Source organism: Colletotrichum orchidophilum, assembly GCF_001831195.1.
Source record: "Colletotrichum orchidophilum strain IMI 309357 chromosome Unknown Scaffold_1.1, whole genome shotgun sequence".
Classification (NCBI taxonomy): domain Eukaryota; kingdom Fungi; phylum Ascomycota; class Sordariomycetes; order Glomerellales; family Glomerellaceae; genus Colletotrichum; species Colletotrichum orchidophilum.
The window spans coordinates 213,395-227,217 of record NW_019172957.1 but is presented as its reverse complement, the minus strand read 5'-3'; the positions used below and the strand labels follow the sequence as shown (position 1 = coordinate 227,217).

The 13,823-nt window shown below is 53.6% G+C and overlaps 3 protein-coding genes across 3 annotated transcripts; 2 read left to right on the top strand and 1 right to left on the bottom strand.

The window, feature by feature from the left end:
* Nucleotides 1-591: 591 nt before the first annotated feature.
* On the top strand, nt 592-2,410 carry CORC01_00047 (P450 monooxygenase; the record flags this gene model as incomplete). The annotated part of the gene is made up of 4 exons (XM_022611705.1): nt 592-966; nt 1,032-1,203; nt 1,508-1,670; nt 1,744-2,410. The coding sequence occupies 4 exons, from the start codon at nt 592-594 to the stop codon at nt 2,408-2,410; spliced, it is 1,377 nt and encodes a 458-aa protein (XP_022481710.1).
* Nucleotides 2,411-2,957: 547 nt separating this feature from the next.
* CORC01_00046 (beta-lactamase) lies at nt 2,958-4,466 on the bottom strand (the record flags this gene model as incomplete). Its single annotated transcript, XM_022611704.1, has 4 exons — nt 2,958-3,083; nt 3,153-3,864; nt 3,948-4,227; nt 4,334-4,466. The coding sequence occupies 4 exons, from the start codon at nt 4,464-4,466 to the stop codon at nt 2,958-2,960; spliced, it is 1,251 nt and encodes a 416-aa protein (XP_022481709.1).
* A 1,238-nt stretch (nt 4,467-5,704) lies between these two features.
* Nucleotides 5,705-13,387, top strand: CORC01_00045 (polyketide synthase; the record flags this gene model as incomplete). The annotated part of the gene is made up of 6 exons (XM_022611703.1): nt 5,705-5,725; nt 5,783-5,840; nt 5,896-6,229; nt 6,303-6,819; nt 6,861-7,434; nt 7,488-13,387. 6 exons carry the CDS (start codon nt 5,705-5,707, stop codon nt 13,385-13,387), a joined length of 7,404 nt encoding a protein of 2,467 aa, XP_022481708.1.
* Nucleotides 13,388-13,823: the final 436 nt, after the last annotated feature.

Below are 13,823 nucleotides of genomic sequence, written 5' to 3'. Positions count from 1 at the left end.
TGAAGGGGGAACTGCTTGGGCGTTAGCGAATGCTCCGGCAAGAAGAAGGCCGAGTGAAGCGCTGTAATTACCAAGTGGATCTGAGAAGATGGTTATATCGAGACCTTGATTTTACGTAGTCATGTGCATCTCATAGTATCGTTGCCATTGTTATAAGTATGAGATTTGTACACAAGCGTATCCATGCTATCAAAGACCCAACAAGTTGCAGACTTTCGGTTTCGGTCAATCCATGATAGGAAGTCGAATCCACCTACTACTTCCATTGGCGAATCACAAAGCAGACGCCCGAATCCTCTGCAAAGGGCCCTCGGCATGATTCGGCGTGTCCACAACCAACAGATTGTTCGGCCGTCGGTATTATTCGGTGATACAAACGATGGCAGAAAGCACCAAGCAACGAAGGGATTTCGGGAAGAGACCGAAAGAGAAAATTTCGGGGCTATCATTGCCCTATTGTCTTAGTAAATACAATAATCCCATTGGTCCTGTGAGATACAGCGTCGCATGTCCGATCTCGTTTGCACCGATTCTATTTTTCCAAGAGTCCCCTCTCTCTAGGCTGTACCCTCTATTCATCCATCAACCGCAATGCTAGTTCGCTCTCTTTTGGAGAGCATCGAGGGCTTCCGAACAGGCTTATGGGGAGACACGCGACAGCGTGCCCCTTGGCTTTGGCCATACGCGGCACTCATCTTGGGAATCGCCGTTATTGCCTTCTTCTTTCGCAGAAAAAGGTCCAATTTGCGAGTGTATAACCCGAAACAATGGTGGGAGTTCACCAACATGAGGTCCAGGAGGGACTTTGACACACATGGGCCAGACTGGATCCAGGCTTGGTTTTCAAAGAACAACGAGCCCATCCGCTTCGTTGTCGATTCGGGATACTGTTCCATCCTCCCATCCTCCATGGCTGACGAGTTTCGGAAAATGAAGGAACTTTGCATGTACAAGTTCTTGGCAACCGTAAGATGTAGCCCCCCTCATACTTTTCACTTCCAACCCAAGATCTAACATTTTGGCGGGCATAGGACTTCCACTCCCATCTCCATGGCTTTGATGGGTTCAAGGAGGTCACCCGAGATGCGCATCTTGCGACCAAGGTTGTCTTGGGTCAGTTTCAGACACAAGCCAATAAATACGTTGTCCCATTGTCCATAAAAGCCAAGGCTGCTATATCGGATGTGATGGGCGACGACAAAGGTACGCGGTTACTCTCCTCCACCACACAGTGAATGCATTCGGCTCTCGAAACTCACTGGTCACACGGTAAACTGACGTGGGTTCGTTGCCGCACTAGAATGGCACACGGCACATTTCTACAACCAAGGATTGGACTTGATCGTACGCACAGTCGAGTTTATAATGGTGGGAGAAGAGATGAGTAGCAATCCAGAATGGTTGGACATTTCAAAAAAGCATGCCTTGACGATGGCTGTACACGCTCGACAGCTTCGTTTATGGTCCAAACTGCTACGACCTTTTGTCCACTACCTCAGCCCTCTAGGAAAGAATCTGCGCGATCAAGTAGACAAGACACGCAGCCTCGTCGAACCCATCGTGCAGAAACGACGCGCCGAGAGAGCGGCATGCTTAACGAAGGGCGTAAAACCGCCAGTATACGTCGATTCGATACAGTGGTTTGAAGAAGCGGCCAATGGCGATTGGTAGTGAGTTTGCCTCCTGCCTGGGACAGCATCATGTTCTATCCCAGTTCTTATTGCCCCCTCTGACGTACACTAGCGATGCTGCCGGCGCTCAGCTCGCCATGCACTTTGCCGGAATTTACGCCACATCAGATCTCCTTATTGGTTCCCTTGTAGACATATGCAGACACCCGGATATCATCGAACCACTGCGTCAAGAGATCCGCACCTGCATTGCAGAGGGAGGCTGGACGCCCGCCTCGTTATTCAAGATGAAGCTCCTCGACAGCTGCATGAAGGAGACGCAACGCATCAAGCCGGTCGAGTGTGCCACCATGCGAAGCTACGCTTTGCGGGATGTGACGTTCTCCAACGGTACCTTCATACCCAAGGGCGAACTGGTAGCCGTTGCAGCAGACCGGATGAACAACCCCAACGTATGGGAAGAGCCGGAAAAATACGACCCTTACAGATTTATGCGTATGCGCCAGGATCCTGAGAAGGCCGCAGGCGCTCTCCTGGAGAACACCAGCGCCGACCACGTTGGCTTTGGCTGGAACCCTAGGGCGTGCCCCGGCCGTTTCTTTGCCGCCAAGGAGGTGAAGATCTTGCTGGCCCATCTGTTGATCCAGTATGACTTCAAGCCTGTGCCCGGGGACAACCTCGAGCTTTTCCGCCACTCATTCAGTGTTCGGATCCATCCCAATACGAGGCTCATGGTCCGAAGGCGTAACGAGGAACTCCCGCTCCCAGTTAGTCAGTAGAATGGGCTTCCTAGACCGTCTGCAAGCCCCGGAGTGAAGCATGAAGCAGATGGCATTGGAAGATTTTCGACTCGAGCCATTGTCTGGGATCATCTGGTTTTTCAGGATGATACTTGAAAGAGGAGTATCTCCAATGTAATCAAATGACGAACTGAAACAAAGATCACCGAAAATCTGAAAATTATCGCTTCTGACCTACACTTGCCTGCTCTGCTAGATTGATCCTGACATCCAACAATAGTAATTTGATACAATGGCGATAGCCCGACGAGCCACCTTGAGCTTATACGTCTGTGTCGAGTTTCCTTCTCCATGGTTCTTTTTCTTGTTTGGCCACTGTTTCTAATGGAAAGGTATAGCCTCCAAGACTTTATTGTCACCTGACGGCAATGGTACAGTCGTCACATTTAGTATTGATATCAAGTCATTCAAGTATAGTCCCATAACTTTAGCAAAAAGTGAAATGTCCATAATTGCTGTAGATCTCAGACAAATACATCCTGAAATCTCAATAATCCGAAGCTCTCAGCCTCTGAAGATAACCTAACTACTTGGGTAACGATGCGTATATAGCCTTCTCAAATGTCTGAGTGAGGCCTCGACAAATCGGATCATTCCAAGGCTCGAGCTGGTATGTAACGAGCGTGCAAAGACCAGCGGCAGGGTCGATTTGCTGCAAGTGGTTGGAAAAGAAACTGTCAGCATGTCCAGCGATGCCTGAGACAGATTAGGGGTTTCTTACCCAGATGATATTCGGACCGCCTCCCAAGGTCATCGATCCCTTCCGCCGCCACTTGTCCCCGTCGAGGTCCTCCATGGGAATGATACCGCCAAGCCCAAAGTTTCGTCTCAGCCCCGTCATGGGCATGGGCCCGCCAAAGTTGATGTGCGTCGCCGAGTCCATGTGAGCGTTCATTTGTTTTTCAAGTCTCGCATCCAGAGCGGGCTGGAACATGAGCTTGACCGTGTCCGGTTTCAAGAGGACACCATCGTTCTTCAGCAAAGAAAACAGGACCTTCATGTAGGATTCCGGGCTTGTGAAGATACCCTGGCCTCCAAAGCATTCCTCGCCATCCTGGCGGAAATAGATCGTGTCGTCGTACACGAGCTTTCCATCTTCCCTGCTGCGTTGGGTTTGATCGGCTCGGCGGGCCAGTAAGTCGGGGCGCTGCTGTAGCTTGAAGGTCATATCAATGATATCCAAGGGATCGCATAGGTTCTCTTGCATGTAACTCTCCAGGTCCATGCCAGTAGCTCGTTCTACTAGCCTGCCGGCCCAGTCGAGATTTGACCCGTACATCCACTCGACACCAGGGTCGTTGACAGGCGGCGGTGCTAGTCGACTCTGAATTCCGAATTTGTCGGCTGCCGGGAGGTATCCCTTTGACATGTACTGCTGTAGTAGAGGGTTGATCAACACATACGAGAGACCCGATGTGTGCGTCAAGAGATGTCTTTTGTTTTCCAAAGAGGGGTTTAACAAAGTCAGAATACCATTGCGAACCCCGACATGTATCCGGCAACGGAATGTACCAACCTTAGAGTAATGATACCTTCGCGATCCCTCATGATTGTGTTTCCGGCATCGTCAAACCCAGCCAAGACCTTCATGCATGTCAAGTCTGGGATAATCTTTTCGACGTTTTCATCCAAGCCGAAGAGGCCTCGATCTACACATTGCAGCGCCATGATGGAGGTGAGGAGCTTGGTCGCGCTAGCAAACCGCATTGGCGTATCTTCCTCCATCGGGGGAAGTCTCCGGGTCTCATCACGTCTTACCGTCCTGGCCCCGAAGCAACGCGCATAGTCGATTGTGCCTTTAGAAAGTATTCTGCCGTTGAGTTACTGTTCGAATGCGTAAAAGGCTTGCACAGGTTGTCTCTGGGGGGAGGGGAGGTTGAGTAATTCATTCAAAGAACATACCGGTAGTGTTCTTTGCCATGACAACAGCCCCCGGTATCTTCCCAGACTTCACGGCGGCCGTAAACGCTGCCTCCATAGCTGGAATTGTGGGGGTATCGGCGGTTGAACCGCAATCAAAAGCAATACTCCCCATGATTAGGCTTGAAGATGAGGCTCAACGACGCTGGCTGCGTGATGGGCTCACTCAAGAGGTGCAACGTGAAAGAACTTCACAGAAATTGAAATAACAGCAGTCAGTCTGTTCTGGGCTGTCACATCAGAAAACCTGGCGTTGAAGCTTGCATCATACTATACTGAGCTCCGCTCTATCTGGTACCCGCCTAGGTACCTTAAACCCGGCGGATAACACGGCGTGTTTCGGGATTTTGGATCGGGGTTATATGCAAATAATCCACTGATCTGTTGGCTACAATGCAAATTTCAGTCCGGCCCCACAGAGGCCGATAGTTAATTTACCTCTGAATAATGGTGATATCCGAGGACTACGATAGGCTCACAGCTCTCGGTGACTTGATTTAGTGCGTAGTCACGCCGATCGTCTCTATCATCGTCATGCAGTGTCAGGGGTCTAATGCCGATGTGTTGGATAGACTGAAGCACAGCCTGACCGTTCCTTGTAGTCACCCACCGCTAGAATATAGCGAGTGTTTATGTATTGAGCAGGCAGTACCGATGGTAAATATGGAGGTTCGAGCTGCCGAGATCCACAGGGTATGATTCGGCATCACGATTCGGACGTGCAAATCGCATTGAGTATCCTCACTGGCACCAAGCCGGGTAATTACAACCAGCACATTTATCAAAAGTTCCATAACACTTGACCATTTACACGTGATTCTTTGATTCTGATAGCTGCCCCTGTGCCTAAGTGCACAGCTAGAGGTATACTGAGTAGGCTCAAATTGAAGCTGAAGCGATTGTCAACCCAATTTTACTCATCTACACCCCCTTATCTCTCATCGTTGTTTTAGATTCACGGCTTACCATTTCTCGCTGCCTAGCATCTTGAGGGAAAATGTCGACCTCGAGTCAAGCCTTCGTTCATAGCCCCGTTGCCATAGTTGGCATGGGTTGCAGGTTCTCTGGCGATTCAACAAGTCCGCAAAAGCTATGGGAACTGCTTGAGCAAGGACGGAGTACTTGGTCCAAAATCCCAGTTTCGAGATTCAATGTGGGCGGCGTATTTCACCCAGATGGCCAAAGGGTTGGTTCGGTACGTTTTACCACGTTGATTTGCACAGCTACTGGACCAAGGGACCCGATACTCGTCATCATTTTTTCTGACAGCAGGCTCTTTCAAAATAGACTCATGTGAAGGGCGGGCACTTTCTTGATGAAGACCCTGCTTTGTTCGATGCTTCATTCTTCAATATGACCAGTGAAGTCACTAGGGTGAGAACAGAATTTGCTTGTTGAGGCCAGCGACAACAGAATCTGATAAACGGACAGGATATGGATCCGCATCATCGCTTGATGCTGGAGGTTGTCTATGAGGCTCTTGAAAGTGGTATGTGCCGGAGCATTGAGACGTACAATGTGCTAGTGCTAACACTCTTCTCTAGCTGGCATTCCTCTCGAAAGTGCCGCAGGAACTAACACAGCGGTATTTGGTGGCATTATGTATAAAGATTATCACGATTCACTCAACCGCGACCCGAAATCTCTGCCTCGCTATTTTATCACGGGCAATGCGGGGGCGATGGTAGCAAACCGCATATCGCACTTCTTCGATCTGCGTGGCCCAAGTGTAACCATCGACACTGCGTGTTCCACGACACTGACCGCTCTGCACCTGGCGTGCCAGAGCTTGCGTGCGGGAGAATCGGATATGGCCGTTGTGGTTGGTGCAAACCTGATGTTGAACTCGGATGTCTTCGTGACCATGTCCAATCTCGGGTGAGGCCAATCCCTTCCCGCATCCCCATTCCAGTAACGAAGTGTAAGTCGAGTCGTCTAATTTTGCGATCAGGTTCCTGTCCCCTGACGGCATCTCGTATGCTTTTGACTCTCGCGCCAACGGTTACGGTCGCGGTGAAGGAGTGGCCGCTATCGTGTTGAAAGCGCTCCCTAAAGCATTGGCCGATCACGACCCTGTCAGAACCATCATCCGGGAAACGGCGCTGAATCAAGACGGAAAAACATCTACCATCACCTCCCCCAGCGACATAGCACAAGAAAAGCTCATACGGGAATGCTACAACAGAGCTGGGATCGACACATCGCAGACGTCCTACATCGAGGCTCACGGGACTGGAACACCCACAGGGGATCCCTTGGAGATTTCGGCCATATCAAGAGCATTTCAGGGTCAGCCCTTGTATGCCGGCTCTGTCAAGGCCAATATCGGACACACGGAGGCTGCTAGTGGTCTGGCGAGCATCATCAAAGTAGCATTATCCCTGGAAAAGGGCATGATGCCCCCCAGCCCCCGGTTTCTAAGACCCAACAGGAAGTTGATGCTGAAGGAAAAACATATCAAGGCGCGTGTACCCTCATTTTATGTGCTTGCGAGGCTAACATTAAACAGCTCCTTTCGAGCGCCCAAACTTGGCCGCTGAAAGATGGTATCCGTCGCGCATCTGTCAATAACTTCGGTTTCGGAGGCTCCAACGCCCATGTTATTCTCGAGTGGCATAACCCAGACTCCCAGGACCAGGATCAAGACGAAACCAACGGATCTGCAACAGTCGATGCAGCCTCCGGCCCAGCTCGTACCTACATTCTCAGTGCAAAAGACGAACCGGCGTGTCAGCGCATGATATCGAACCTGCGGAACTACATCGAAAATGTCGACTCAAACCAGGAGAGAACCCTACTCGCTAGTCTCGCACACACTCTCGGGTCTCGTCGCTCGGTTCTCCCATGGAAAACTGTCTTTGCGGCTGACAGCCTCGATGGCATCCTATCTAGTCTAGATGGCGGCCAGAACCGACCCGAAAGATCTAGAAAGGAGATCCGCGTTGGTTGGGTCTTCAGCGGCCAGGGGGCGCAATGGCATGCCATGGGCCGCGAACTGTTCGAGGCTTACCCTGTATTCAAGACGGCGATCATTGAATGCGATTCCTACATTAAGGAAATGGGAGCAACATGGACAATCATGGGTAAGTTCCAACGATCCAAACAATCTTTCGGGTTCCAAAACTAAACCATGCAGATGAGCTCCACCGCGACGAAGAGACGACACGAGTGAATGATGCCGAGTTCAGCTTGCCGCTGTCAACCGGCATTCAGATCGGAGTCGTGCGTCTGTTCTGGTCATGGGGGATTCGACCCACAGGCATCACCAGTCATTCCAGCGGAGAAGCCGCGGCAGCTTTTGCAGCTGGCGTCTTGTCGGCTCGATCTGCGATTGGCATTACCTATATCCGAGGTGCTTTGACGCGTAAGGATAAGTCGGCATCGGGTCCCAAGGGCGGCATGATGGCCGTGGGCCTCGGTAGAAGCGAGACGGATGACTACATCTCTCGTGTCATCGGAGACAACAAAGCCAAGCACTTGGTGGTGGGATGTGTCAACAGCCCGTCCAGTGTGACTGTCTCGGGCGACCTGCCCGCCCTTGCAGAGCTTGAACACCTGCTACATGCCGACAAAGTCTTTGCCAGGAAGCTCAAAGTTACCGAGGCATTCCACTCTAGTCACATGAAGCCAATGGCAGCCAGATTTGCGACGCTGCTGGTTGGGCTGCTTGAGGCGAACGACGTCGACCTAGCGATAACACCTGGTTCGATGGTCTATTCGTCTCCTAAGACTGGAAGACGTATGAGCAATTTTGAATCTTTGTTGATTCCCGGCCACTGGACAGAGAGTATGCTTCAAGCCGTGGAGTTCGAGTCCTCCTTTCTCGAGATGTGCTGGGACCCTAAGACGAAGGATCAATGTGTCGACGTCATTGTCGAAATCGGACCTCATGGTGCACTGGCCGGCCCGATAGCGCAAATCATGCAGAAACCGGACCTTGGAGAAGCGGGAGTCTCCTATCTCAGTTCTCTTTCTCGCGGGAAATGCGCTGTAGGCACTACCCAGGCCGTTGCAACGGCGCTTATGCGGCAAGGTTATCGTCTGGAGATGGACGCCATCAACTTTCCCCACGGTCGAGATGACGCCAAAGTCAAGGTTCTCCACGACCTGCCGACGTACTCTTGGAGCCACCAAATCCGATACTGGAGAGAGCCGCGCAACAGTCGAGCTCTCAGGCAGAACGAGCACCCGCCACACCATCTTATTGGATCGCGAGACCCGCTATTGCCATTATCTTCGACAACCTGGACGAACACGCTCCGGATGTCTGACATTCCGTGGGTTCGGGATCACATCGTTGGATCTGACGTGGTCTTTCCTGGTGCCGGGTTCATATCCATGGCCATTGACGCAATGTCTCAAGCTCATCAGCCAAGCCCGGACGAGAAGACATTCTTCAATCTAAGGGATGTGGAACTCATGCAGGCTCTCGTACTGCCTGTCGACGCAGAGCTGGACGTGGAGTTGCGCCTGGCCATTCGCCCTTGTGATGAGAAGTCTCTGGGGGTCAAGGGCTGGTACGCATTTTCTGTCCACTCCATCTCTGGAGAGAAGAACACCTGGACTGAGCATTGCACTGGGCTGATCCGGATCGAGAAGCATGGCCGAACGAGATGGGACGCTCCGGATTTGCCGGCGCTGAAGATGATGGATTCGGCAATGTATAGCCGCAAGACGGATCCAAAGATGCTCTGGGAATCTTTGCACGAGACGGGAATATGTCACGGCCCCATCTTCCAAAACATCTCACGGATTCAGAGCAGCGGACGGTTGTCCCTCTGCACTTTCCACGTCGCCGACACTGCCTCCATCATGCCATGTTCTTACGAAAGTCAGCATATAGTGCACCCGACTACGCTGGACTCGGCTATCCAGGCGGCATACTGCCCACTTGTCTCGACAGGCAAGAGATTGAAGGCCGCTCTGGTACCAAGACGGCTCAAGAAGCTCAAAGTAGTATCTACCCTCTTCAATTTTGGGGCTGGATCCGTGCTGGGTGCGCAAGTCTGTGTGAAGAAACAGTCTTCTCAGTCGTTTTCCGCAGACTTGGCCGTGTTTGATGGCGTGACTGGCGACGATAACCCTTCTACCTTAGACGTACTGATCGAGATGGAGGGTCTTTCCTTTCAGTCTCTTGGAGTAAGTCTATCGCGCAAAGAAGTGGATTCCGACGGCGGTGGGGATATTCGCAGTTCTTGGTCATGGGCCCCAGATATCACTATGATGGACTTCGGTCGACTGAATAGTCAGTTGAGCGCTGAAGCTGAGCCATGGGAAAAGGATCTCATGATGGACCTCCGACGATGCACGATCCACTTCATAACGGAAGCAATGGAACTGCTAACGACCGATGACATCGAACGACTAGACGGCCACTGGAAAAAGTTTTACCACTGGATGACGGCACAGCTTGCGCTCGCCCGCGAGGACCGGTTGGGCCCCGGTAGCTCCAGCTGGCTCCTCGATGATGCCGAGCGCAAGGCGGGCGTAAGAGCCAGGGTCGTGGATGGCGGCGTCAACGGCGAGATGATCACTCGTTTGGGACCACAGTTGATTCCAATGTTGCGTGGCCAGGTCGAGCCCCTCGAGCCGATGATGGAAGGGCGGCTCTTGTCCAGGTACTATGTCGAGGCGCTCAAGTGGAAACGGTCCAACACGCAAGCGAGCGAGCTCATCAAACTACTTGCACACAAAAATCCCCGGTGCCGTATCCTGGAGGTCGGAGGAGGGACGGGAGGCTGCACGGAACTCATACTGAGTACGCTGGGAGATTCCAAGCCCGTGGATCGCTACGACTTCACCGATGTCTCGGCAGGCTTCTTCGAAGCTGCGCGTGAGCGGTTTTCAGACTGGCAAGACGTAATGACCTACAGCACTCTGGACATCGAGAAAGACCCGGCGGGCCAGGGGTTTCATTGTGCCTCCTACGACATTGTCGTGGCCTGTCAGGTTCTGCACGCGACCACCAACATGAAGCGGACCCTAAGTAACGTTCGGAAACTTCTCAAGCCGGGGGGGAAGCTCGTTCTCGTTGAGACCACCAACGACCAGCTCGACTTGTTCTTCACTTTTGGACTACTGCCAGGCTGGTGGCTCAGCGAGGAGGAGGAACGACAGCTGACTCCATCACTCACTCCTCACTTGTGGCGCACCATGCTGGGTGCGAGTGGCTTTAATGGTGTGGAGCTGGAAGTCCGTGACTGCAACGATCCGGACTTCTACATGATCAGCACAATCATGTCCTCGGCAACAGTCGAGCCTGTGACGACTGATACGGACTCGTCCTCGGATGCCGTTCTGGTGTACGGCGACCGTCCTCCTCCTTCGGAGTGGCTGAACGATCTACAATCATCCGTCGCAGGCGCCACAACTACAGGCTCCGCTCCGTCCATAACTTCGCTCGACGAAGCAGATGTTGCCGGCAAGACGGTCATATTTCTCGGCGAAGTCCAGCAGAATCTGCTTTCAAGCATGGAAACCGACACCTTTACGCGAGTCAAGTCGATGCTGATGGACTCTAGAGCCGTCATCTGGGTGGCTAGGGGAGCGACTATGGACTGTGATGATCCCAGGAAGGCTCTGCATGTCGGCCTGTTGCGAACTTTGCGGAACAAGACCAACGGGAAACCATGCATCTCGCTCGACATCGATCCCTCGCGTGACCCGTGGACCCCCGAGACGATCGATGCCATCCGCAAAGTCTTCCACACCTCCCTGGGCGCGGCCTACCAGCACTCGGATTTCGAATATGCAGAGCGAGACGGCACCGTTAATGTCCCGCGCGCCGTCAACAGTCCTAGCTGGAGAGACTTCGATACAGCCGAGGCCGTGCTGAAGCCTTTCAAGAGCAGTCCAGGCAGCCGACTCAGGATGCACGTCGAGAGACCGGGGCTTTTGGATTCGCTCTGCTTCCGGGAAGAGGAAATTCCGCATCTCCCGACCGACTGGGTCGAAATCGAACCGGTCACATTCGGGTTGAACTTCACGGATATCATGGTCGCCATGGATCAAATCAAGCAAGATCCCGAGCCCTTTATGGGGTTCGAGTGTGCCGGAGTGATCACGATGCTGGGAGACGCAGCAGCCGAAGGGAATCTCAAGGTGGGAGACTGTGTCTGCGCACTCCAAAGAGGCCACTGGGCAACGAGGGTGCAAACCCCGTCGACCAACGTCGTCCCCATCCCCAGTGGCATGAGCTTCGAGGATGCGGCCTCGATCCCTCAAGCCTTCGCCACCGCCTACATCTCACTCTTCACGACGGCGAACCTGCGGAAGGGAGAAAGGGTCCTTATCCACAGCGGCGCGGGCGGCGTCGGCCAGGCCGCCATCAAACTATCGCAACTGGCAGGCGCCGAGGTTTTCGTCACGGCGGGAACCCAAGCCAAGCGCGACTTTGTTTGCCACAAGTTCGGCATCAGCCCGGACCACGTCTTTTCAAGCCGAGACGCTTCTTTCGTCGACGGTATCAGGGAGTGTACGGGCCGCGAGGGCGTGGACGTGGCCCTGAACTCGCTGGCAGGCCACCTTCTGCAGGCAACCTTTGACTGCATGGCCGAGTTTGGCAGGTTTGTCGAGATTGGTCAGAAGGACCTGGAGCAGGACAGTCGGCTGAGTATGCACACGTTCATGCGGAACGTGTCTTTCCAGTGCGTTGATCTCCTCGCCTGGGAGAGGGCCAAGGGGGACGCGGTCCAAGAGGCGTTGAAGCACATCATGAAGCTCCTGAAGGATGAGCAACATGGTCTGGTCGACCCGGTATCAGCATATCCCATTTCCGACATTGAAAAGGTGTTCCGAACCATGCAGGGCGGCCAACACGTGGGCAAGCTCGTCGTGACGGCGTCGGAGAAGGATCTGGTCCCGGTGCGCAAGGGGGCGTCGCCGCTCAGGTTGAGACCCGACGCATCGTACCTTGTCGTGGGAGGCTTCGGAGGGATTGGGCGGAGGATCTGCGAGTGGCTTGTCGACCACGGCGCCAAGAACCTGATCATTCTGTCCCGGGGCAGCGCGGAGCGCAGCCCGTTCGTGGCCAGTCTGGAACAGCGCGACTGCGTTGTGCTGCATCACGCGTGCGACGTGGCGGACGAAGGACAGCTCGCGGCGATGCTCCGGCGGCGCGAGCAGGAGAAGATGCCGCCCATCCGAGGCGTCCTGCAGTGCGCGATGGTGCTCCGGGACGCCCTCTTCACGCAGATGACGGCGGACGACTTCAACGCGGCGCTGCGGCCCAAGGTCCAGGGAAGCTGGAACCTCCACGAGACCGTTGTCCAGGATGTCGACTTCTTCGTCATGCTGTCCTCCCTCGTCGGCGTCATGGGAGGCGCGGGCCAGGCCAACTACGCGGCCGCCAGTGCTTTCCAAGACGCCCTCGCGCAACATCGGAGAGCCCAGGGCAAGCCGGCCACGACCATCGACCTCGGCATGGTCAAGTCTATGGGATACGTTGCCGAGGCTGGCCAGTCAATCTCGGAGCGTCTCGTGAGGATCGGCTATAAAGCTCTACATGAAGAGGATGTCTTGCTGCTGCTCGAAAAGGCCATCCGGTCCCCTTCTGCGCCCTCAAACTCTTCGGACCCGTCGCAGGGGGTCATTGTCACGGGCATAAACACATCGATGGGAGCCCACTGGTCCGAGGCCCGTTGGATTCAGGAGGCTCGCTTCACGGGGCTCAAGTACCGTGAGGCTCCTGTAAAGGGAAGCCGGGTTGCGGGGTCCTCCAGCCAGCAGGGCCTCGACGACATGCGCGGGGAACTTGGCCGCGCGGCCTCTTACGACGAGGCGATGGGTGTCGTTCTACGAGAGATGTCGCGCAAGCTGATGAGGATGTTTGGACTCGCAGAGGACGACATGTCGGCGTCCAAGAGTCTCACGTCCGTCGGCGTCGACTCGCTGGTCGCCATCGAACTGCGTACCTGGATCACGTCGCAGCTCAACGTCGACGTGCCCATCTTCGAGCTGATGGAAGGGAACACGGTGACAGGCCTGGCTGAGGTGGTGGTGAGGAAATTGGGTCATATCAAGGCGGATCAGTCTTAGAAGTCGGCGGTGCGGACAATAGGCAGAGCTGAATGGGAATGCTTCTTGTTCTGCGAGCAAAATAGGGGTAGATAGGTTTTTTGTCGTCTTGTCACATATCAATCATACTACGGGAACCTCACCCTGGCTCGATAAATGGTCCGAGTGACAAGTTATACTGTTCGAAGACAACACTACCTGGATGCCATCGACACAGTTCAGCCCATTTGTACTAGCTAGCTGGCCCGTCATGGAACCATGAGACATAGATAGAGGGACTGCTCGTGAGTGCTTCAGACCTAGCTGAGCGGCAGAGGAAGATCAGTCTTGGAGCAGCACAGAGATGTGCGAGCATCTCTCTGATCGATTTCTTCCCCTTTTGGCCTATGTCTATAAATATATGGAAAATGAAATACATTAGTAGAAGGTGATATGACATAAAGCAACAAAACCGGTT